This window comes from Anser cygnoides, chromosome 4 (assembly GCF_040182565.1).
Source record: "Anser cygnoides isolate HZ-2024a breed goose chromosome 4, Taihu_goose_T2T_genome, whole genome shotgun sequence".
Taxonomy (NCBI): Eukaryota; Metazoa; Chordata; class Aves; order Anseriformes; family Anatidae; genus Anser; species Anser cygnoides.
In genome coordinates this window covers 1,903,439-1,927,747 of record NC_089876.1, presented here as the reverse complement: position 1 = coordinate 1,927,747, position 24,309 = coordinate 1,903,439, and the positions used below count along the sequence as shown (strand labels likewise).

Below are 24,309 nucleotides of genomic sequence, written 5' to 3'. Positions count from 1 at the left end.
GCAAGCAGCAAAGAGAAGAAAGCCACCAAAGCCTGCCACGGAAACACTGCCATTCTTTTATTGAGCCCGGGTTCAAACCCCCAGCAGACAGACGTATAAATACAAAGAAACCCCAGGCGTGCTCACCGCGCTGCCTGCCAGCATCGAGGAGGGCTCTGCCCAGCACAGCTGCCGCGGGGCGAGCCTCGGGGGATCAGTGCTGTGGAAGAAATGTTGGGGCAGGGCACCTCGCAGGAGGGCTGCCGCTGCCCCCGCCAAGATTCGACTCTAATTAAACGAGGCCAGTGGTTGCCCGTGAACCCTCCAAGTGACCATCTGGTAAAGGGCCTGTTAATTAAGCTAGGAATCGTTTCCCATCCGCACGCCGGAGGAGAGCCCCAGGACGCCGAAAGGGAGAGGGGGGGGTTCAGTGGTTGTGGGGCCTGCCTCGGCCCCGGCCCCGGCCACCGGGAGGGGCGTCCACGGTGGAGCGGGGGTTCTTGATGGTCTCGTCGACGGACACGATGAGGCAGGCGGCCTCCGAGGCGGCCGTCAGCGCGTTGATGCGCACCACGGCCGGCTCCCACACGCAGGCCTCGAAGTTGTCGGCGATGTCCTCGTTGTTGACGTCCACGCCGTACCACATGCCTCCCTGGCAGGGGAAGAGAAGGGGAGAAGCTCTGGTTACAGGGCAGGGCAGTTCAGGGATGATGTCCCGAGAAGCAAGGGCACGCAAACGCTCGAGGAGATGGAGACTGGACCTCGCTGTACGAAGCAGGGGGGAAATTTGAGGAGAACACAAGGAAAAAAGGCTCAGCTGTCAGCCAACAGTGGCAGCGAAGCCTCACAGGACAGGAAACTTGCTCCATTTCACAAAGAAGCTGTCGAACACAACGGACTTCCCCCTCGCTGTTGTCTCTTCCCTCACCCACCGCAGTCACCTGCGGCGTGACACGCGGCACGGGTGACGCCACAGCGACACAACTGCTGCTAAAAGGCACGAGCAGCAAACCGAGACTTAACCGCCTGAATTAGGGCCTCACGTGCACCCGCTCCGCAAAATCTGAAGCGATCGCAAGCAATCAGGGACCTCCGGTCTGCAGCTCCGCTGGAAAACGCACCGCGGAGCCAACTTCTCCACTAATTACTTTCCTGTTTAATACAGAAGCCTCCCTCCTGACAAACGAGGCACTTTTAACAAGCAAATCAGAACTCCCAGCTCTAAAAAAAGTCACCCGACAGCTGCGATCAAAGGGAAAACACACATCATTTCCCTTTATAGCAACCTGCCGCAAGCCCACGCTGCATCTGAAAACAAAACCCAGCGTTTCATCAAAGGGGACACGAGCCCAGCAGAAACGTGGAGGAATTCCAGCGGCTCTGCCAAGGGCAGGCACCCACCTGCGCGTGCTTGGCTCGCAGCTTGTTCAGGATGTTGGTGGCATCGAAGCCCGCGTTGTCACAGAGCTGGCGGGGAATGATCTCGAGGGCTTTAGCGTAAGCTCCTATCAGCAGCTGCTGCTTGCCCGGAATGGTCCTGGAGTAGTCCCGGAGGTATTTGGAGAGCTCCATCTCTATCGCGCCACCGCCGGCGACCACCGAGTCGTTCTGGAAAAAGACAGGGAGAAGAGGCGACGCTCGCACTCCTGTCCCGGGAACGGGGAGAGCAGCAAAGCCCCTCTCCCAGGAGCGTCCTACAGCGGGGCAGCGCAGGCACTGCAGTCCCGGGGGAAGCCCCCAGCCTGGGCCACCACACTTCAGAAACAGGTCGAGACCCTCGGGTGGTCCCTGCCAGCAGCTCGGTCCCGTGGTCGGGCGGTGCTGTGCCAGCGAGGGCCCGGCAGACCACAGCCTCCCTTGCGCTGCACAAGCGTCCCTCATTTCTGTAAAGCGTTCAGAACTGCAGATATTTGCAGCAGCGCTTCGCAGCCAAGTTCTCCTACTAGCTATTTTTTCCCCTCCCTGTCTGCTTCAGTAGAGAGATCAGGATGTTCTTTCTGAAGCCAGAACAGTTCCAAAAATGTTGACATGCTTCCTTCCATGGGCGCTCAGCCTCACAGGAAAAAAAAAAACCACCACACATCAACACGTTATCACGCGCAACCCAGAAACGCCTGCAGTTAGGGAACACAGGAGCAGCAACCCTGCAAGCACGGCACAGTCCCACACACCTCAGACCCCTCTCTCGGTACCTTCACACAAGGGGGTGGTCACCAACGCTTATCCCTCCGAGAAGTCACCGAGGGGGGGAGGAATGGGCTTGTAACAGATGAAATTCAGGCACAAAATCAACCTTGCTACTCACATCCACCGCAGACCTACCCAGCACACCCCAAAGACCGCTCCCTGCCAGGGTGAAGGTGTTGACGGAACACGCAGCAACCCAGCAAGGACAATTTGGTTAAAAACTAAAGAGAAGACAAAGCCGGGCGTGCCTGGAAAGCGGCTGGCAGTGCTGCAGAGAAGACAGCAATCGAGTCAATCAGTCAGACGCTGCTCGTCTGCACGCTCCGTCTACAGGCTGCGGCTCCCTGCCTCAGCAGAAGTCCAGTAGGAGAGACCTCGGCCAGCGCCGGGGTGTGTGAGAGGGCTGCTGGAAGGCGTTACGGCTGTGCCGGGGCTGATCTCCAGCAGGGAGGTACCTCCGCGGGTCCTTACCTTGATGGCTCTCCGCACTATCATGATGGCATCGTGCAGGGAGCGTTCCGTCTCCTCCATGAACTGCTCTGCGCCCCCTCGCAGGATTATCGTGCACGTCTTTGCCTTCGGGCAGCCTGTGAAGAAGTTGTACCTGCCAAGGGCACAACACGGCAACGGTTGAGGCGACCAAAAGGCAGCGCTGCTCCTCAGCGGGCCCAGCACGAGGGCAGAGCAGCTCTTCCCAAGCGAGATTCACGAGCGAAACGCCCGCTGACCCAGGGCAATCTGCTCTCTGCTGCTGCTAAAGGCTTTGCACTAAGCCGGCGCTCTCATTTTCACTTGGCGGGAGCACAGCAGATGTTCGGAGACAGCCCCAAAGAGGATTTCTCCTCTAGCAACAGGAAGAACCCCACCGCGCGGTGCCCAGCTCCATTGACACGGCGTGAAGCGGCGCCATGGGACACCAGACGATGCCAGCACCAGGCCCGGAAGGCGCTGCTTTTAAGTTTGAATGAAACACCACCAGGCCTTCTACACTGCACCAGGGAAATGATAGTTAAAAAGCATGTAGGAGAGGTCAGATAAGCCTTAAATGACAGTTGACTGCTGCTCCTCAGCCTCACACGAAGAAGTAACGATGCAGTCTTGCTCTCCGCATCGCCTAGAGAGACGCTCCCACCCGCTAACGCTCACACCCTAACTTTTCCAGCTAATACCAGAGTGTTTGCACAGGAGTCCAGGCTCACAGCCGGCACGTTTACCTGTCTCCTCCGATCTGAGTCTCCTCGAAGAGCTCGCATCGGCCCAGCACGTCGTCTGACAGGGCATTCACGCTGGTCTGAATGGAACCGCCGCAGGCCTGCACGGGAGGAAGATAAGCGCGGCGTTACCAGCGCTGACAAACGAGACAAATTCACCCAGCAGGCTACTGCTCTTCTGAGACAGCCCGGCCTTTTAGCTGATGCAGAACCACCCCGCAGGTCAGATTCAGGAAAAAAAAACAATCTACTTCCCTCCCATCTCGAGTATCTAGGCAGGCTACCAGCAACAGAAGCGATCCTCGACAGCAAAATGAGATTACGCTTCTTTTAAGCGCTGACTCACGGGCTCTGGAGTCCAGCAGCGACACAAAGGCAGCTCAGAGAAACCCACTCACAGCAGAACGGGCAAGAAGTAGGGAAAATAAACTTCTACCAACGCGGCGTGCAGAACCTAATACGGTGTAACACCAGGGAAACTAAAAAGCAGCGCAGCCGCAGCCAGTTTGCGATCGGTCGCTCCGCCAAGGTACAGCTCTGTCAGTATGCTACAACTTTACGCAACGAGCGTTTTCTCAAAGAAACCACGTGATTTTTGTTTTAAATCTTCACGTTCAGTCACTGACTGCGCCCTGTTTTGGGGATGGCATGACCGGCCTGGCACTATTCAAGCTGAATTTCAAGTCTTTACCCCAAGAGCAAGGCAGCTCACCATCATAGTTCTCTTGAGATCTTCCTCCGGGACACGGCCAGCACAAAACATGTCCCTGTCCGCGAAGTACTGAGTAGCCACGTCACCGATAGGAAGCTTGGACAGGACGACTTTGGCTCCCGACTTGTGGATTTTGTCGAGCTTGTCGTACAAGATGTTCCATTCGGCATCCACGATGGCCTGGTAGTCCTGGCAGGGAGGAGAGGAACGGCCAGCACTGGCGTTAGAGAGGAGTAAACGCACCCCACTGCACCCGGGCTCTTCTAAAGCAAAGGCAGCAGTGACGCTGCTCCGTGTGGCCGTGGCAGCCGACGGCTTCCCGAGGCTCAGAGGCAGTTTTGGGTCACTCCATCTTATGACGGAGAAGCACGTTTGTTAAACTGCTGCCGGCAGCAGAGCCGAGTAGAAAAAGGGGCTGCGTGACCCGAGAAAAAGGTAGCAACAGCTTGAGAGAGGGAACACGGGAAGGAGGAAGGGACTGTACTGATGTGAGGTGTTTACAGAGCCGTGCGCAGACACTGGGGCGAAGAAATTCAGCGTTCTCTCAAACAGGAAAAAGACACGGAGAAACCCCGTGTTTTAGCAGCGTGCCCGTGCTTGACAAGCCTTACACACAAGCCTGCCGCGTTCCAGCTCAGTGAAGCACAGCCCCAGGCAGCTAGGAGAGCTGCTGACAGCACGCGGCGACGCCACGCGCAGCCGCCGAACGCGACGGGAAGTCACATCCGCCAAGGCAGCGAGGAGAACCTCAGGGAAACAATCACCGACATCACAGCGGGGCCAAGACCCAAAAACCAAAGCCCGCGGATTTTCAGACACCGCAGTCACGCAGGAGCCAAGCACACGCAGCACTTTGCAACGGGGTCATTCTCTGACACCTCGTTTCTTAAGGTTAAGTCCACGAGATGGAAAGAGGTCTACTGCCTGAACTGCTACCTCGCTGGCTTGAATACACACATTTTTTCCACATTTAAAGTGCCACTTAATTCAGACTTCCCTGGGAGGCCACTCGTTAGGCATAAAGAAGTCACCACCCAGCTGCTGGCTGTAACTGAGAGCAGAAACACGCCCTAAAGCCTCTGTAACTCAAGGTCCGTTACACTTCTCCCAGCGCAGCGCAGCAGGGACTCTCAGGAGGGACGGATGCAGTCAGAGCGCCCAGCTCCCTGACATTTGCTCCCAGCTGGCAGGCACGAGGAAGGAGAGGCTCCCCTTTCAGCTCTTACCTCCACCGTGTTCACTCTGACTTCGGCGTTGTCCTTCTCCGCTTTGAGCTCCAGCTCCACGTTCAGCAAGGCGATCTTGGGAGACTGGTACTTCTTGGGCTGCATTTCAAACCCGGCGTATGAAAACGTCTTCTTAAAGGCAACTCCGGCCACCAGCTGCGAGTCCTTGAGGAGAGGGAATTTCGTTAGGCTCAGCCTCCCAAGGTTCTCTCAGCGGGGTTAATAACTCCCCCGGGAGACTCCCTGCTTCTCAGTCCTCATTTAACAAAGCGCTCACCAACAGCCGTCTCCTTTGATTAACCCACTTTTAAAGCAAATAAGCAGCAGATATTTTCTTCCCTCTGTTCACAGAACCAGCTTCTATCATTTCCTTCCTATCCCTCAAGACGCCGCAGCCGAAGACGCTACACGCAATCTCAAGATCAAGGGATGGAGCAATCTGTTCTCCCTCTGATGTCTTTCCCGTTTCTGCCCTTTGAAGACAGATACTTCTCATCCGCAGCCCCACACCTTTTTTTTTTTTTTCCCCTTGGCTTGTTTCTACAAGCTCCACCACCATCCCTAGGACTGCTCCTCAGCAGGATTACCCTGCCCAACACTGCCCCCTTCAGAGAACTTCTCGACTTGGTGGCTAGGAGAGAAATCGGCACCTCCACCTCCCGCCCCACGGGCATCAAACCTCACTGCAGACTCAGCTCTGCCCAGGGAGCACCCATCCTTTCACCCTCCTCAGCCAGGGAAAGCCCAGATTTTCTGTGCTAGCTGACAGGGCGCGGTGACCAGGATCCAAAACGAGCCAGCCCCAAAAAGCGGCGTGCTAAGTTATCTGCCCCAGCCACAGACACGTCTCCGAGGAGCCTGAGAGGCGAATACAAGGGCAAAACTGAGACTCCCCCCTGCTCAGGGGGCCGATTTCCGCAAGCCCCAGAATACCACTAGGCCCTGACGCAGGGAGAACAGATGCTGAAACATTCCTAATTCACTAACTCAGGTGTCCGGGCAAGATAATGGGGTAATTGTAACGTCTCCTCTCAATGAAAATGCTCGTGAGAAGTGATTACAGTAACAGCCACAGAATAACGATTCGGAGACTGTGGCAGACTTTCCTCTCCAGCAGGAGCGGGCCAAGCAGCAGGCAAAACTTCAAAGGGGCTGCAGCCACCGTCCCCTACCCCTCAAGGCAGGTTCCAAGAGCACTTACTTCCAGAGCACCTCCTTGCACCTTCTTTATCCCAATCATTTTGAGCTGCAGCAAGTCGTCTAACATCATGACGGCGTCCACCACCATCTTGGAAAAAAAGTCCTTGCTCTGGGAGATCAGCTTGGAGCTCAGGGCCGTGGCTGCGCACTTCTCCAGCAGGCTCCTCTGCTCGCTGCAGGGGAGGAAAAGACAAAGCCTTGTTGCTGATCCCTTTCACAAAACCCCAAAACTGTGTGTATGGCAGACCCACACGAGGAGGCAAGGATCAGCTCCTGGCCGTGGACGGGGAAAGCAGGGCACGTGGAAGCCAAAACAGATTTGTAAAGCCTGAACATCAGCCCCGTACCAATGGGGTTTGGTTGGCTTTTAGATACCACACGCCTGAGCAGAACAGCGGGGCTCAGGCACCCTCATCTTCATCCAAAGGTGGTATGAAGTTTGGGACAACTTTAGAGGGATTTAGGTTCTCCGAGCGTTACCTCGGGTAACACAAGTTGTGGCAGAGCGGGTGATGGAAGGGACACCAGGGAAACAGGAGAGCAGAAAGAGCAAGAATTATTTTGGTGTATTTAATAGGGCCACACAGCTCAACGTGAAGTTCTGCTGGAGGTGCTAGGAAGGTCTAATCACACAGACGAGCAAAAAATGCAGGGAGAAAATCATCACTAGCATTATCATCTCATTTCAGTGATTATTTCATTAATGTTCTTAGCCATTTCCCTTCAGCTACTCGGCAGCTAAGGACGGATTTGATTTTAAGGGAAGCACCGAGCATTCAACGCTGCCGGTGATTCCACCAAACGCTGCAAGTCTCCGCTGTCACTCGACAGAAGGAATGAGGCCGCTTATTTTGGTACCTAGCCTCCTCCAAGCGCTCGGGAGAACGCTGCCCCACTTCGCTGCAGCCGCAACCCAAGTGCGAGCACGGCCCCTTCCCTGGGGGAGCAGGAAATTCCGAGAGCTCGAGAAAAACCCCGGCGGGGGGCCCCGGCTGCTCATCCCGACCTCAAGAGCTCAGCCGGAGCCCCAGCAGAAGGCAGAAACGCCTCGCAGCCACCAGGCGAAGCCCAGCTACGCAACCAGGCCATCCACGAGGGAGACTTACTCTTTATCCTCCTTCTTCACGGAAACAGCGATGTCTTTGATCTTGTTCACAGCCTGCCAAAACACAAGCCAACAGCTGGGTTAACAACTCGTGCCTGTGAGCTGAGCGGACCTCCAGCTTCCCTTTGTATTTGATGCCCTCTTTTATTCCCTCCTTCAACGTAACCGAAGTTTCAAGCACTTCACTACTCCAACCCTTCCAGCAGAGCAGCTGTAAGAAATCCAGCAAGTTTAAGAGAAAGGGGAGAGGCTCAAAGCCGCGCTGCTGCTTTCAGCGGAGATCTGGGAAACCCCGTCTACACACACATACACCAGGCAACCAGCAGCAGCATGGACAGCTAAGAACGTTTACACACAACCTCACCCCACGCTCTGAGCAGAACTCCCAGATCCCACCTGCTGTCCTATTTCCTGGTTTAATTACTAGAAGCTTAATGCGGTCGTTAAGAGGCTTCTTCCTTTTCAACCCATAAAAATAACAACTTTAAAAAACTCCGGTGGGATTTTGAATGGTTATCTCTGCACATTTAAGAGCCTCCTAACCCAGTTCCCCAATCCAGCCAGGCTTTACAACCATCGGAGTTAACCCCCAGAGAAGGTTCAGCCTGACTGACTGATTTGCTTCACGAGACGTAAGGTGTACAAGGAGCAGCAGAGACCAGGAAGTGAATTTTCCCGCTTATTCATTCTTCCTTGGAGGAAAAAACAAAGAAGGGAACAGCGCCCCAGAGGCACGGGCTGGCAACAACAGCTCGGTGATAGCAGAGAACAGCTGATGCTTGCAGGAGATCGCTACCGTCACCCCCACCCTGCTTCACCACCGGCTCTGGCCTGGAAGAACGGTTTTATTTTACCCCCCTCCTCCCCTGGCACAGGCTGCGCCCCCCCCCCAAGACGCAGCGCCGCCTTACCAGCTGCGTGGCTGTGCGGAAGGCACGGATGATGATCTGAGGGTGGAGGCCTTCCTCCACGTAGGGCTTCACCTGCTTCAGGAACTCAGCAGCGAGCAGAGTGACGGACGTGGTGCCATCGCCGACCTGCGCGGACGGGGAAGGTTTGGTGTCACCGCCTGCAGAGCTGCTGGGGTAACAGCTTCAAAACCACACGCAAGGGCTTCCTGAGGAGCGCGGGTGGCACAGCCTTCTCTGCTCACGCATCCGCAGCTGGATTCTTTGGTTACTGCGAACCACTGGGTTCAGACTCCGTCCCGTCTGAGGGCGCGGTGACGTCTCCCATTTCCCAGTTACCCGCGCTCATCAGATGGGAACTCGGCCCGCTGAAATTCCCAACCCCCTTCCCACCTCCACGGGATTCCAAAGTCACCACGAGAACAAAAGCACGAAGGAGCCAAGCTAAACGTCAGCACTCCGTGACCAATCCCCCCCAGTTAACACCAAGAGCACACCGGTGCCACCAGGAGCAAGCCCGCTGCTGCCTTTCGTGCGTCCGCCCACAGACAGGCCGCCCTCCTACCTCAGCATCCTGAGACTTGGCGATGTCCACCAACGTCTTCGCGGCCGGGTGGACAACGTCCAGGAGCTTCAGGATGGTGGCGCCGTCGTTCGAGATGGTGGCTTTGCCTGTAATGGATTTGGACGAGGAAATCAGGCTCGGCTGCCCCAAATCCGGCCCTCAGCACCACAAAAGGGACGCGTCAGTGTGCTGGGGAGCTCTGCAGACCTCAGGGACTTGAACACAAGAGTAACGCCAACCAGCCAGTCCCACTGGGCTCCATCGCTGTGAATTTCCTCGAGTCGAAACCACCACAGGCTGTAACCCCAAACTTCCATTTAAAATTATTTATTTTCAGCCAAACTACCGCATTGTTTTTTCTCTCCCATGTGATCTGCAAGGCGGTCACCGCGATATTTTAACACAGCCAGACACAGAGCTGTAAGCTGGCTGACACGGACAGCACGACAAGAGGTGGAGAGCCCAGGACGGCTGTTGCACGGAGCGTCAGCAGGAAAAATCCCACACTGACAGTGTCCTTTTAGCCCAATTTTGGAGCAAATTAAGTGTAGCTTGTCAAAGTGCAGAACAAGTCTCCGCATCAGTTAAGGGAGAGGCTTTAAATTCATCTCCCTCTACTTCTGAATAGTCTTCTTAAAGTTTAAAAAAAAAAAAAAAAAACCTTATACTCTAGTCTGATACTCACCTAAAGAAAGAGGCTAGAAATCGCATTATCCAGAGTAAATTTAAAATTTAGATTAAATTTAAATAATATTGAAATTTCAAGTGACATTTTTAAATGCAATTATTACAGTTTGTGTTTGTAAAAAATATTAAAAGAGTTCTAAGACCTTACAGTAACAGGGATTAAAAAAAAAAAAAAAACTTTTAGTGACTTGAAGCAAGTCTTTTCAGAAGGGTGAGTCTCATCCCTCATCACACAAAAAACAAACCCAGTAACATCCACTGACCCCACGCTCGCTCAGCCAAACCAAGAGCTAAGTAACCCCACGCAAATTATGAGCCTCGTTATAAAAACAAGGGGATGGGGGGCAGAGAGTGAGAGTCAGGGGTACCTGAGGATCACACTCAGGACACACAGCTCCTCCTTCCTGCCACGGATGTGCGTCGAGTCACCCCTAACCCTGGATCTCAGCAGCCTCCCAAGGAAAGCAGAGCCGCCCGAACCCTGGGCAGCAGGCAGGTGGGACACCCGCGACAGCTGGGGCCAGAACCAAGGCGCTGAACCGAGCCCTGAGCCAGGGCCTGCCCCCCTGCCTTGGGAGCCGAGATCAGTACGGGGCAGAGAAGTCGAATCCTGTACAAACGCTTACGTTGGTTTAACAGATGCGAAGGTGTGAACTGAATCGCGTTACACAACGCCCATCAGCAGCGAGAGGAGCCTGGCTGAGGAAGGCTGCTTACCCCGGTCATCCACGATGAGCTTGTCCATGCCCCGCGGCCCCAGCGTGGTGCGCACGGCCTCGGCGATCACCTGGCAGGCATTGATGTTGCTGACGAGCTGGGGGATCCCCTGCGAGGTGTCGGTGCCCTCCTTCAGCAGGATAACCGGCGTCGGCTGGAGGAGAACAGACAGGCAGGGCTGGCACCCCGATCTGGGTGCTCTGCGTTCAGCCCAGAGCTGCCTCTGGCGCAGCCCAGCACGATCCCACCGCACGAGGCCAAGGCCGAAACCTACAGACCCCTCAAATCCCTCCACCCAGAGAGCACCAGGCACGCTGCTTTTAACCCCACTGCTCCAAAGCGGGGCTCGAAGTCCTTCCACGGGAATTCACCCGGATGCCTCCAGCACGCAGCCTGGGAGCAGCCTGTAACTGTCCACAAAACTTCTGGGCTTCCCTCACTGCAGCGCAGCTCCCTGAGGCTGATTTTGATGGCATATTAGAGAAGACAGCACACGCAGTAATCGCTAAGCCAGCAGGATGTTCGGCACAACAGAATCACAGAATAATTAAGGCTGGAAATGCTCTCCAAGATCATCTGCTCCAACCACCCCCTACCACCACTGTCACCCACTGAACCATGTCCCCAAGCACCACGTCCAACCTCTCCTCAAACACCCCCAGGACGGTGACACCACCACCTCCCTGTCACCCCATCCCTACACCTGACCGCTCTTTCTGAGAAGAAATGTCTCCTCATTTCCCACCTGAACCTCCCCTGGCACAACCTGAGGCCATTCCCTCTGGTCCTATCACTGGTTACCTGTGAGAAGAGGCCGACCCCCAGCTCCCCACACCTTCCCTTCAGGCAGTTGCAGAGAGCAATGAGGTCTCCCCTGAGCCTCCTCTTCCCCAGACCAAACACCCCCAGTGCCCTCAGCCACTCCTCACAGGACTTGTGCACCAGCTTCATAGCCCTTCTCTGGACAGGCTCCAGGGCCTCGATGTCCTTCTGGTACTAATGGCCCTTTCCCTGTCGCATCTCAAGCCACAGCCCACGCGACCCCAAGGAGAACTGGAGAATAACGCGTTCAGAGAGGACGCGGTAGACGAACGCAAGCTAAGTGACCACACCTGCCTGATGCCAAACAGAGAGAGAGGTCTCAGAAATACAGGCAGGGCCTAGAGGGCATCAAAGCCCCCAGCAGGCTCCTCTCTGTGCTCTGCAAACCCATTGCCGGATTTCACAAAGGGAACCAGACGTGCTGGGCGGGCACGGCCCCAAGTCCAGGCACAGCCCAAGTTTTGTTACCCCCAGCTTTAACCAGGCCGAGAGCAGAACCACAGGACAACCACCGCGCTGAAGAGCGACACGACCACCGCCGAGGGCCTGGTGACGAGCCGAGGGCTGGGAGTGCCACAGCCAGCCCCGTCCTCGAAGCCCAGCGCGAAGGGAACCGCACGGCGCCCTCCCACACCCCCCGGGGGACGGATCCCAACGGGGGAGCAAACCCCGCACCCCCCGTCCCCGGACTACAACTCCCGGCAGGCCCCACGGCCGCCCCCCAAGCCCGGGCCTAGCCCCCCGCCCGCCGCCCGGCACCCGCAGGCTCGGCCGCGCCGCCATCAGCGGGCCCAAAGTGCGGCGGAACCCGCCGCATCCCTGCCTGCGATGGCCCCCGGAGGGCGGCGGAGGCCGGGCGGGGCGGCGGCGGGGCGGATGGCGGCGGATGGCGGCGGATGGCGCTCACCATCATCCCGGCGGCGCTCCTCGCGGCGGCTCCCGGCTGCGGCAGGCCCCGCGCCCACAATCCCCCGCGCGTTGCTAGGCAACCACTTCCGGCCGCGCTCGGTGGTGCGGGGAGGCCAGAGCGGGCCCCGCCGGGGGTGCCCTTCTGTCCCCCGATGACCATAGAGAGGCAGCGACGGGAGGAGGCTCACTATTTTGCAGGGGGCGCGGCCTGCGACGAGCAGCGCAGGCGGGTGGCTCTTTATTTGGCAGGCCCGCCGGAGGACCGAGCCGGCCGGCACTGACAACGCCCCCCTCGGCCTCTCAGGAGATTGACAGCGACGCCGCCCAATGGGGAGGCGAGATGGGGGCAGCGCGGCCAATGGGAGCGGCGCGGGGGCGAGCGGGGCGGGGCCGGGCGCAGCCATGCTCCGCCGCTCGCTGTGGCTCTGCCTCTGCCTCTGCTCCTGCCCGGCCCGAGGTGAGCGGCCCCCGGCACCCCCGGGAACCCCCGGGGACCCCCCCCCGGAGAACACCGGAGACCCCCGGGCACCCTCGGGGCCGGGGTCAGGCGCTGCCGGAGGGTGCAGGGCCCGCCCGGCCCAGCCCCCCTCAGGGCCCCCCAGCGCCCCTCAGATCTCCTCAGGCCCCCTCAGAGGCCCTCAGAGCCCCTCAGGGCCCCCCAGCTCCCCTAAGCCCCCCAGAGGGCCCCTCAGCCCCCCTCATCTCCCCTCAGCCCCCTCAGAGCCCCTCAGCACCTGCCCGGGTTCTGTTTTTTGTGTGGTTTTGTGTTTGTTTTTTTTTTTTAATTTTTCACGAGTTTTGCGTTTCCTCTGCCTCTCACCGCTCTCTTCCCCCCCCCCAGCAGGTCTGCGCATCCACGAGTACCTGTACTTCCAAGTGCTGAGCCCTGGAGACATCCGCTACATCTTCACGGCCACGCCGGCCAAGGATTTCGGTGGGGTGTTTGTAAGTACGGCGATAAATATGTTTCCCATCCCGACATTTCACCACGGGGGTATTTGTAAGTATGGGAATAAATGCGGGTCCCGTCCTGACATTTCACTGCGGGGCCCCCGCCTTGACATCTCACCGCTTCAGGGCCCGCTGACGTGAAGGTTTTTATGGGAAAGGAGCTGATCGCTTTTCCGCAAGCCTTCCCATGGAAGGAGGGAGGTGCTGGAGAGGCAGCTGGCAGCCCTAAAGCTCCCCAGGACACATCCCACAGGGGGACAAGCGGGGCAGGGGGCAGCGGGACAGAGGGGTGGGGGCAGCGGCGGTCCTGCTCCACCCCCAGCTCAGCACTGCCTGTCTTGTTCTCGGAGAACACAAGGTACGACCAGATCCACCTGGTCCCAGCGGATCCCCCCGAAGCCTGCGGAGAGCTGAACAATGGCGTCTTCATCCAGGACCAGATCGCCTTGGTGGAGCGGGGGTAGGTCTGCGCTGCGGGAGCTGCTTGGAGGGGGGACATCGGGGCAGGAGGGAGCTGCCCGTGGGGCAGCGGGTGGCAGTGCCAGGGCCCAGACACGTGCTGCCGTCACCCCCAGCTTCTTCCTGTGACCTTCCCCACATGGGGGAAACGGGGGGATGCTTTCAGCCCTGAGCATTTCGTGTGGCAGCTCTTAGAAGACGGTTGGAAAAAGCTGTATTTTTTTTTTTCCCCTTAGGAGAAAGCAGCCCAGCAGCAAAATCTGGGCAGTCACGTCCTTAAAAACAGACGCAGAGAGGTCTATTTTTATTTATCTGAGTCTGATTTACGCAGAGAGGCGTTGGGAGAGGCGCGGTGACGGGGAGGCAGTCCCTGGGAGGCGTCTCCAGCACTTGCTGTCTCTGGTGCCACCTCCCGCTGCCCTGCTGGCCGCAGAGGCTGAGCCAGAGGCAGATACCCGCACGCCTCCCGGCTTCGCTCCCCGAACGCCATCGGCCCTGCGGCTGCTGACCCAAGATTTACGCTTCCGTGCCCCAGGGGCTGCTCGTTCCTGTCGAAGACGCGCGTGATCCAGGAGCACGGAGGGCGGGCGGTGATCATCGCGGACAACGCCTACGATAACGACAGCTTCTACATCGAGATGATCCAGGACAGCACCAGGAGGACGGCCGACATCCCCGCGCTCTTCCTCCTGGGCAGGGACGGGTAGGTGCCTCGGCCGAGGGGCGCCTGGTCGGCCCAAGCCTCACGGGAAGGGCCGAGCAAGTCCCGTTCCCGCTGAACGGGGAGGTCCCCGTGTCCCACCCAAGCTTTGGGCCGGATTTTCGGGGGGTTTTGTCACGTTTAATCCGGTTTCTGAGCTGGCTGGCGGCCCGCGCTCACGCTGGGGCTCCGCTCTCCCTCCCACCTTGCCTTTATCCTTGCAGGTACATGATCAGGCGCTCGCTGGAGCAGCACGGGCTCCCGTGGGCCGTCATCTCCATCCCCGTCAACGTCACCAGCATCCCGACGTACGAGATGATGCAGCCCCCCTGGACCTTCTGGTAGCGGCGGGAGGCCGCAGCGGAGCGAGGACTTTAGGGGGGGGGACCCCCGGAGCTCGCCCCGGGGGACCGGCTGTGAGGACGGGACCCCGCCGCGCTCCCGAAATCCCACCTCCCAGCCCGCCGGGAAGATCCTCGTGCTGGCGTGGAGCCGGGCGAAACCCCAGCGCCCAAGGTGGGACCTCGAGCAACCTCTGCAGAGACTTTTTGGGAGGGAGGGGGCGGCCCGGCGCTTCCCCGAGGAACGTTTTAACGATGCCAAGGGCAGCGCGCGCTGCTGACTCCAAGGGACGCGGTACGTTACATGGAGGCAGCCCGCAGGGGAGGGGAGGGAGCGGCTGACACGGGCTCGGTCTGTACTAGCAGGGCTCGCCCGGCCCCTGTGTATTTTCGTCTGAGCTAATGAAGTCTGGACAAGTTTTAGAGGAAGGGGGAGTTTCCTTTTTTTTTTTTTTAGCAGCTGTGCATAAAAGAACGATTCCATCCCCCCTTTTTTTTTTCCCCTGCGACTGCGGCAGGGCTGCTGTCTGCCCTCAGCCCCTCCCCGCGCCCCCAAACTATCCTAACCCGCAGCCCTTTTTGTACCCGCTCTCGCCCCCCTCCCACGTAAGCGCACAGACGACACAGCCCTGGGTCTCACCAGGCTCAGTTTATTACCAACACCGAAGGGCGCGGGGCTGGCAGCGACGGTCGTGGCGGAGGCGCCCCGGCTGCAGCGTCGCCCTCGGTCCCGCAAACGCCGCCGGCCCGGAGGCAACGGGCTGGAAAACAGCTCCAAAAAAAAAAAAACACAGGGTGGGGGAAAAAAAAATAAAAAATACCCCGGGTGCTTCCCAGCTTGCTGCCAGCCCCTCACGGGGGAGCCGTTTGCTTCCCCCCACAGCCGTGTGGACACCGCACGCCCCAGCACCCAGCACGGGATGGGCGACATCGCGGTGCGGGGCCCCGGTAGCGAGCGTCCTTCTTCCCCCGTGGAAGCAGGAGGCTGCCCCTCGCGCTCACCCTCCTCCCGACAGCCTGGGGGGATGGCTCGCCGCCAAACCCCGGACGTTTTCTTGGGGTTTGGGGCTGGATTTGCTTGCGCGGCCCAGCCCGCGGCAGCGCTCCCCAAGGAGCCCAGTAAGGCTGCATCAGCGGAAGGCTGGGGCCGAGGCAGGGAGGATTCATGGCCCGCCCCGGGTGTCTGAGCCACCCCGAGGCATTTTTTGCCCCACCTTCACACCCGTTTCGCCCCTCGCTTGCTGCTCACCGAGCTCAAGGCGCGGAACGGAGCATAGACAAGGCCCCCCGGCTCCTCGGTGCGTAGCTAGCGCTAATACAGACATTAAATAGTACCCCTCGTGCACACACACGCGCGCGCGCGCACTCCCCTCGTCCCTGCAGGGTAGGAAAGGACCCGGGGAGCAGCCTCGGGGGCGGCCGCAGGGTGAGCACCGCGCTGTGCCCTACCCCAGAGCCCCCTCCGGCTTCCCCTGCGACCACCAGCCGGCCCCGTGGGGCACCAGGACGAGCAGGGGGCTGCCGGCTCGCACCCGCTCCTCGCAGGGAGGACGGGGGTGGCCTCGCACGCACACGCACAGAGCACGAGGGCAGGTGGAAGCGGGGCCTGCCTCCGGCTCCCCCACGCCGACAGAGCTTCTCCCCCCCCACCCCGAAACCCCACAACACAACCCTGTTTGAATATTAAAGCTGCTGCCTCGGGGAGGACCCTTTCCTCTCTCCCCCCCACCCTCCCCGTCCCTCTCCTCTCGCCCCGGGGCCAGGATCACACGTCGGTCATCTCGTCCTCCAGCTCAGCGTCGTCCGTCTCCCCTTCGCCCTCCTCTTCCTCGTCCGACGTCGCGTCGGGGTCGTCGGCTTGCGCCAGGCACTTGGGGCACGAGCAGGCGAACAAGTAGTTCTCCCTGGGAGAACGGGGCGGGGGGCGGGAGAAAAGAGGGAGGGAGGCGAGACAGGCAAAGATCGACCGAGGCAGAGGGTCAGGGCAGCCCGCAGGGGGCTAAAACAAGCGGCACGTGCGGGTTCGGTGACGCTCAGCTGCGGTGCGGGGGGGGCGTCTGCCCCTCCAGGCAGCCCCTACCTGAGTATCTTGTTGCGGCTGTGTCTGCTCCGCTCCCTCTGACAGCAGTCCAGGTAACTGATGCAGATTTCCTGCGAGCAAAGAGAAAAGGGCCGGGCTGAGAGCCGCTTCCTAGGAAGCCGAAGCAGCACAGGTCGTACCGGTCACCCCGAAAGCCACGTGGGAACGTGGGGTCGGGCGGCGCCCACGCGGAATAAGGCTCCAATTCACCGCAGCCGGGGAAGCGCCCTGCGCCGGGACAACGCCAGAGGTACAGGGCCGGGGTTCATGGGGGACATGGAGGTCTCTGCCGAGGTGCGCCCTCGCCCCAGGTTTCAGCCACGTGCACCCCTCTCACCTCTCCTGCTTCGATGTCCTCCAGAGCCGTCAGATGCAGGAGGAAGTTGTTGTCCGGGAAGGACGTCTCGGCGTTGGGGATGCAGCTGTGGTTACCTGGGGGGGGGGGGGGGAACACCAACCACGGCTGCCAGCGCTCCTCCAGACAAAGGGAACGTCCAGGGACCACCAAACCAGCCGGTGGGGCTTGTGCCAGCCGTCCCGCATGGCCCAGGACCGGGCCGGTTTCGCCGGCCAAACCCTGCTCCTTCGGCTACCGGTGGCCAGGGGCACGCGGGAAGCAGTGCCTCCAACCGGGAGGGGCCACAGCCGGGCTGAGGATATGGCAGCGCAGCGCTGCGGCCACCCCACCTGCACCGGGGACACCAGCACTGCACCGTCCGCTCGCACTGGGGACTAGGAAAAGGTGGATCGGGCCAGCGCGGCACAACCGGCACGGCACGGCACGGCACGACCCTCCCCAGGCTGCCAGTTCCTCCCGCAGCCCTCGCGTTACTTACAGCAGCTCTGCAGCACGTAGAGACCCGATCCCTCGCAGTTGAGGAACTCCCCCGATTCTGCAGCAGAGAGAAAGGGGGGGTAAAGGGCAGGCTTCATGGGGGCTGTCCTGGCCCTGGCGCAGCATCGGGACTCCCTCTAACCCCCCGAGGGGGTGGGCGAGGAAGCGAGGAAGGAACATCCCCAGGGCAGCTGCCCTAAAGCGACCCAGGGGATGTCCCACGCCACACGGCGTCACGCTCAGCAATAAAAGGTGGGAAAGGGAAGAAGAGGGGAGGGGGGGGCTCCGGTGAAAACATCTGTCCTCCTCCCGAACACCGGCTACGTGCCTTGAGGCCCTGCTTCAAGGAGGTGGCCAAGCACCGCTCGTTTGTGGCAAGCAGAGTAATTTCTTTCCTCCGCACAGCCTTTACTTTTTTTCCCTTTCCCCCTTTAGTTAAATTGTTTAATTAATAACAATCTCTCCCTAATAATTATTTGTTCCCGTTAGTTAAATTACCCTTATCTCAACCCGTGAGTTGTTTCTTTCCTTTCCTTCTTCCCCTCCTCTTTCAAGAGGGCGGTTGTGCTGGAGTTTCAGCCGCCCAGCATGGTGAAACCACCGCAAGGATGCAAAGATTTGCGCCCCCCCCGTTCAAGCGCGCGCTCCCTGCCTGTCCCTGTGCTCGGCCAAACAAAAAGCACGGGCAGGTCTTGGAGCGCTGAGCGTATTTTTCCGAACGGGATCCCTCAGGTCAGCCTTCTGACGGCCCCGACCTCGCCGGAGCCGCGCGCGCAGCGCCGTCAGAGGCCGCCCACGGCCGCAGCAGGCCCTCACCCTTCTCGATGTCCTTGTAGAGTTGGTCGATGAAGGCGTCCAGCTCCTCTCGCTGCAGCACGGGGAGATCCAGCGCGTCACAAGCGTGCACCCACTGGCTCAGAGAGCTGCCGGGAAGCGGACAAAGGCCGTTACAGGGCGTTACTCCACGCCCCATTTTCACAGCCCCGCAACAAGCACCCAGGAAGCCTCGTTACCTGGTTCCTATGCCTTGGCCGTTGGTCCCAACGAGGGCAAAGAGAGACCGAAACCCTTCTGGAGTGAACCACTGCAGAAGGGAGACGAGAAATCAGCTGAGGCCAGGCCAGCCTGCAGCAGCACCTCACCCTGCGTGCGCCTCAAACCCCACCGGGAGCTTCGGGGGAAGCAAGAAAAGGGGCAGAGGACCCAGGGCAGGCGTGACCCAGCGGAACTGGCACCCAAAAGAAGGTCCTGCCATGCTCCTGAGCTAGCTGGCAGGAAACTCAACTCACCCTGCTGAGATGCTCGTCGTAAAGGGCTTCGGTGAAGAGCAAACGCAGCAGCTCCAGCTGGCCCTGGCGGAACACGGGAACACGATTAGGGCGGATCGCCGCCACGCGGAGTCAGACCCGGGCTGACAGCCAAGCCCAGCACAGGGCAGGAGGCTCAGGAGTCGGGCTCCTCGTCCTTCCCTGCAAGGCTGGAGGATGACGCCCTTAGAGCAGCAAAAAGCCACTCATTTTAGCAGCAATAGCCACCTGCTGAGGTGATATTCAGCAGCTAAATATCACCCTGTCCCGTTCCCAGAGCTGAAGCACCCCCACAACAGAAAGGGACAGCAGGTTCTGCTGCGGCATCGTAACCCCAAAGCCCTCTAAGCAACCCGCTTCCTCTCTGCCAGCTCAGCCAGCCCCAAACAGAGCTCTGCGCCCTACTCTGTGCCAAGGACTTCCAGTGTCTCCCATCCCAGCCTCAACAGGGCCCCCGACACAGGCAAGAAGAGGGCAGGTTGGAGAATTCCCGACATTCGACATATCCAAGTGCTGCCGAGCTCTTACCTTAAATTTGTCCCCCAGCAGTTTGTGCGCAATCTCCTCTTCCTCGTTTGCTGTCTTACTGCAGAACTGGGAGAAGGCCTTGATCCACCAGTCCTTGTCCTTAGCCTGAAACGGGAATCAAGCAAACAAACTGCACCAACGCCGCTTTCTTCCCCTGCCAGGAGAGCGGGAGGAGAGGACGAGCCCCGCTGAGCTCAGAGGTGTCCAGCCTGCTTTTCTGTCCAGCCACCAGAAGCAGTTGCACGGCAGTAGTTTACTGCCAGCGAAAGCATCGAGAAAGCCAGGCCAAAGAACCAGAGCCAAAGGAAGGGTTCCATCCTGCCTAATTAATTTGGTATGGAAAAAAAAAAGATCTGCTTGGCTCAGGACACTGAAGCCTCCTCTGCTGCCTGCTGTCTCTACAACCAGGGATCGCTAGACATTGAAATCTCTTCAGGAAGGAAAGCGCTCTGCCAGCTGCTGGAAAAGAGATCGGTCCCTGGGAATAACAGCCACAGCAGGAGAAAGAAACCTCACACCAGCAGCCGTGGACTCGAACTACAGCCGTACCTGTTTGACAGTGGCAACCATCCGGGCCATCAGCATGATGCTGGAAGTCTCCGGCGGATAATGCATGTTTCTGGAGAGTAACAGAGAAGAAAGATGAGATCAGTGCTGGTACGGAAAGAAAAATCTGGAGGGAGGCAGGGGCAGCTGCTATCTTTGTGGTCAGGCCTCAACTCCTCACCAAAGCAGCCAGCCCAGTGCCGCTGCATGGGCACCCAGCGCTGCTCAGGGAAAGAAGCCTGCACCCACCTGGCAGCTCAGAGGACACAAATAATCCCCTACAACTCTGCTAAACCAGAGCCCAGGGAATAGCCCTGGTCCCACACAAAGCCAAAGACTGCAACAAGAGCTGGGGTTTGTGACCAGGTTTGGGGCAGGGATGTCGCTTCTCCCCCCTGTGCCCATTTTGTCATTTGCAAGCAGGGACAGCAATTTATGTACGTGCAGGAGTTCTGTGAGGCGGATCTCCAAGCAGATGGAGAAATGCAGGCATGCTATAAAACTGCAGGAGTGAGCAATGTGCAGCTCAGGACTCTGTAGCCCTTTACTGGATAAAAAATAAGAACTGCTCAGCCCGTGTCCACACCCCGGCACCGCCGACACAAATTCAGGTAGGGCTGCAGAGCAGAGCAGCGTCCCACAGCCACCAGGTCCCTCCAGCCACCCCATGCAGGGATGCAAAGTAAGAACGGTCTTCAGCCCTGGTCCCAAGTTAGTGTCACCCAGCCTGTGACACTAGAGCCACCGCCTCTGCCCGTGGAGCAACAGGCAGGTCGATCCCCTACCTCCATGCCTCCTGCAGCTTGTTGAGGGGGTGCGCGGGGTCATCACGGGACGGGCCGAGGCAGAGAACCTGGTGGTACTGCTCCAAAGCGGCCTGCCTGCATTCAGCACTGCAGTACGTCACCTAGAGCGAGGGGCACAGCGCCCAGCGTTGGCTACGGCAGCAGGAAAAGGGCTCCTGGGCCCCGCTGTGTCCCCTCCCTGACCGTCTGAGCCCCAGCTCTTTAGCGATGCAGAAAGGGAAAGGCAGACACCCATCTTGGGGAAAAAGGCTGGACTGAGGGCCTGGCCAGATGCTATAAAGGAGTCAGCGACCCCAGCCAGGCCACGATCCCTCCCGGTAGCCCCATACCTGGCAGCGGGGACACTGCTGGTGCAGGTCTTTCCGGATGCTGCACTGCTCCGGGTGAGGCAGCACCAGGGAGCTCTTCCCCAGCAGCCGCTGGGCGTTTTCCTCCGCCGTCTCCAAAGCCCGCAGGCAGTGATCGCAGGCTGTGGGGAGAAAACACAACCAGACACCCAGTGAGACGTGTGTTTAAGGGCCATATGATACACAAGACAAGCATGCTCACAGCCCGGTGTTTAAGGGACTTATGATACACGTGACAAGCATCCCCATTTTGCTGATCTCTGGTACAGCTCAGCCAACAGCAGGGTCTACGCAGGGCATGGCTCGGCTTGTGTCCAAACCCCACTTTTGCATTTCTTTTCTCCAAGTCACACCACATCTTCTCCTTCTGCCCTAGACCCAAAAGCACCAGCCCAGCAGAGCAGTTTAAGCCACAAACACTAAAAAAAAGTTTAAATCCTTGCTCTTCCTACCAGCGCTCTGCATTTTCACACCTCCAGAGAACACTGGCATCCTTGTGGGCTGTACCCTGTGCTGGGATAATCGGGATTGGCACCCAAACCACCCAAAAATCGGGGTCTCCACCCTCCCAGTGGCACATGGTGCTTTTTTCCAGCTCGATGGCTGGGTGTTTATCCCCTCAAACCGTGCCTGCTCCTTCAGCTTGTCGACAGCTCAGCGCAAAGCAAAACGCCAGCAGTGCCGCACGCCTGGCGGTGCCGAAACCAACCCAAAACCCCTTCCTTTGGGGAAAAAAAGAAAAAAAAAAAAAGGCAAGTTGTCGATGAAGCCGGCGGCTGCCATCGCCTCACCTCGGTAGTTGTACAGGGCGTTCCAGAGGAACTGGGAGGCCACCACCGGCCGCTCCACGAAGACGGTCTCCCCTTTGCGGATGCTCCTGGTGGCGAACAAGCCTTTCCCCTGCGAGGGATGAAACGTGGTTCAGGGGAGCCGGGAAGGGGCCACGCACCCCAAACCGAACCCCACCGGGGAGGTTTTCACCCCAAAACCGAGCCCGCCCGGGCACGGCGCTGGCTGAGGCGAGGCGAGGTGCGACCCCACCGAGGCAGCGCCGAGGCTTCTCCCCCCTCTCCCAACTGGATCCGCTGGGATCCATCAGGGCTGTGGTGGCACCGCGGGGCCAAGGGAAGGAAGGAGGAGAGCTGAGGGACAGCGGGAGGGCAGGACGCCCCTCGGGCCGGGCTCACCTTGGCGCTGCTGATGAACCGAGCCTCGGCCGCGGCCCCGGGCTGGGCTCCCGCCGCCGAGCCGCACACGTCCCCCGCCGCGGCGGCCATCTTCGGGCGGCGACTTCCCCGCTCTGACCCGCTGGGGGCGGGAAGCGCTTCCTCCTCCTCCTCCTCCTCCTCTTTCTCTTTCTCCTCCTCCTCTTCCTCCTTCTCCTCCTCTTTTTCCTTCTCCTCACCGGCCCGGGGCCGCGGCCGCCCTTACCCCTTCAGCCCCGCGGCCGGAGGGCGGGCGGGGGCCAGCCGCCATCTTAGCCCTCCCCTCACCTCGCCGCCACCCCGGTCCCCTCCAAAAACAAAAAAAAACACCTCAAAAAATCCTCCAAACGGGGCCGGGGAGCCTCCACTGGCAGCCGGGAGCACGACTGGCTCTCCACTATAAATTACTGTTTTATTTTAACCACCTTGACGGGGAAGGACAGCCCCTCTCAGGCGAGAAGGCGCTGTGCCCCTCACGGTGTGAGGAGACGTGTCCAGCTGCCCTCAAAACTGGCCCAGCCTTCTGCAAAATAAACACAAAATTTGCACACGTTAACATGCGCCCTTGCTTTCCGTTGCTTGGCCGTCTGCAAACGCCTAAAATCCATGAAAACAGAGAGTTTAGTTGTATTTAATCATACTTTAATTCATGCCGGCGCTGCCAGAGCCCGCTTGCACTCAGCCCCGCTCCTTGATCGCGGCTTTGGGAACGTGGGATGGTTTACTTTGGGGAGCTTTGGGTTTTTTTTCGGTGTCACTAGGTGTCACTGTCGGCTTGTGGTTCTCCTCCAAGTGGTTAAAATCCTTTTAGCTTTTTTTTTTTCCTGCGAGCCCCTGTTGGGAGCGCTGCTCTGCAAAGCCATGCCCGCAGTCCTGCAGACAAGGACGCGTGCACAGGTGAATAAATGCTACCTTTTGACTACTATTTTAATAGCATACTCACGCTAACAGCAGCAAGAGTAGCCATTAATGTAATAATAGCGCTATGTGTCCTCTTTCTGTAAGGTTTCAGTGGGAAGTCATAATGTAGGAGTACCAGCTTGAGCCATGACCCAACCCTTCTGCCCATGCTAACCCAATGTGGCATTTCTTACTATAAATGCAGTCCCAATTCTGCAGGAATTGGACAAAAAATATCTACTTTCAACCTTAACATGGGCTATCAATTTCCATTAAAAAAAAAGGGGGGGGGGGTGGGATGGAAACACATGTGCTTTTTTTGTTTGAATAAATTTCACATTAAAATTCAAGTGGTTGGAAATGTTTCCCCCCTGCTTTCTGACACTTACTCACAGGTTAAATTTCAGCTCATCAGTTTAAAAGCTGCCCTTGCTCAACTCCAAGTATTCAAGCCGAGGTCAGTGCGCAGGTTTACCAGCAAACACACAAGTGTGTGAGGGGGAAGTGCTTGTGTTTGTATTGGCATGTCAGGAATGAGAATGGGTCAGAGGAAAGCACATTTTGATGTCTTCTGCTGTTTGAAAGCGGCCGTTACTTTTTGACAACAGGAGTCTTATTAGGAGGTTTCCATTTTTTATTTTTTTTTTAAATCAGTTTCCCGGGAAACACAGAAAACCAAGCACAACAAAAAGGATGGACAGCCCATCCTCGGCAGCTGTGGGGCAAGAAGCCACCAAGGCATCGCTGCCCACCTAGAAACCAAGGTGATGCCAAACCCTGCCATCCCCACCCAGTCCCATTTCTTTTTTAAAATACGCTATTTTTATTAAGAAACAAATCAAATAAATAACACTTACCAAGAAAAAAAAAAAACTTATTTCTATAAATAACAATACAAGAGTAAAGTGATATGCAGTGTTGTGGGTCAGGAGGAGGCACAATGAATTATCCTGAGCTCGCGGCGCACTGGGACTGCAAGGTGACAGCCAGCGTGCGTAGCTGCTGCTGGTGTGGACACCAGCCCCAAAGCATTACTAAAACAGACAGGAAAGCCCAAACAATTATTTAGTCCCAGC

At 58.3% G+C, this 24,309-nt stretch overlaps 3 protein-coding genes across 4 annotated transcripts; 1 reads left to right on the top strand and 2 right to left on the bottom strand.

Annotated features, from left to right (window-relative positions):
• Nucleotides 1-33: 33 nt before the first annotated feature.
• Nucleotides 34-12,362, bottom strand: CCT7 (chaperonin containing TCP1 subunit 7). The gene is made up of 12 exons (XM_066997053.1): nucleotides 12,227-12,362; nucleotides 10,498-10,651; nucleotides 9,094-9,200; nucleotides 8,532-8,657; nucleotides 7,622-7,674; nucleotides 6,517-6,688; nucleotides 5,316-5,480; nucleotides 4,090-4,278; nucleotides 3,381-3,478; nucleotides 2,638-2,770; nucleotides 1,381-1,587; nucleotides 34-631 (listed from the first exon to the last, which is right to left on the bottom strand). The coding sequence occupies exons 1-12, from the start codon at nucleotides 12,230-12,232 to the stop codon at nucleotides 407-409; spliced, it is 1,635 nt and encodes a 544-aa protein (XP_066853154.1). The 5' UTR covers nucleotides 12,233-12,362; the 3' UTR covers nucleotides 34-406.
• Nucleotides 12,363-12,365: 3 nt separating this feature from the next.
• PRADC1 (protease associated domain containing 1) lies at nucleotides 12,366-15,108 on the top strand. Of its 2 annotated transcripts, none has more exons than XM_066997054.1 (5): nucleotides 12,366-12,685; nucleotides 13,070-13,173; nucleotides 13,530-13,639; nucleotides 14,174-14,341; nucleotides 14,563-15,108. In XM_066997054.1, exons 1-5 carry the CDS (start codon nucleotides 12,556-12,558, stop codon nucleotides 14,681-14,683), a joined length of 633 nt encoding a protein of 210 aa, XP_066853155.1. In that variant the 5' UTR covers nucleotides 12,366-12,555; the 3' UTR covers nucleotides 14,684-15,108. The 2 variants fall into 2 exon arrangements, with proteins under 2 accessions (XP_066853155.1, XP_066853156.1); XM_066997055.1 differs by having other exon boundaries at nucleotides 12,367-12,685; nucleotides 13,073-13,173.
• Nucleotides 15,109-15,309: 201 nt separating this feature from the next.
• On the bottom strand, nucleotides 15,310-22,843 carry SMYD5 (SMYD family member 5). Its single transcript, XM_048045611.2, has 13 exons — nucleotides 22,316-22,843; nucleotides 21,920-22,028; nucleotides 21,111-21,250; nucleotides 20,761-20,882; nucleotides 19,979-20,048; nucleotides 19,430-19,534; nucleotides 18,884-18,946; nucleotides 18,608-18,678; nucleotides 18,411-18,517; nucleotides 17,596-17,652; nucleotides 17,097-17,191; nucleotides 16,760-16,830; nucleotides 15,310-16,583 (listed from the first exon to the last, which is right to left on the bottom strand). Exons 1-13 carry the CDS (start codon nucleotides 22,403-22,405, stop codon nucleotides 16,445-16,447), a joined length of 1,239 nt encoding a protein of 412 aa, XP_047901568.1. The 5' UTR covers nucleotides 22,406-22,843; the 3' UTR covers nucleotides 15,310-16,444.
• Between the last annotated feature and the right edge of the window lie 1,466 nt (nucleotides 22,844-24,309).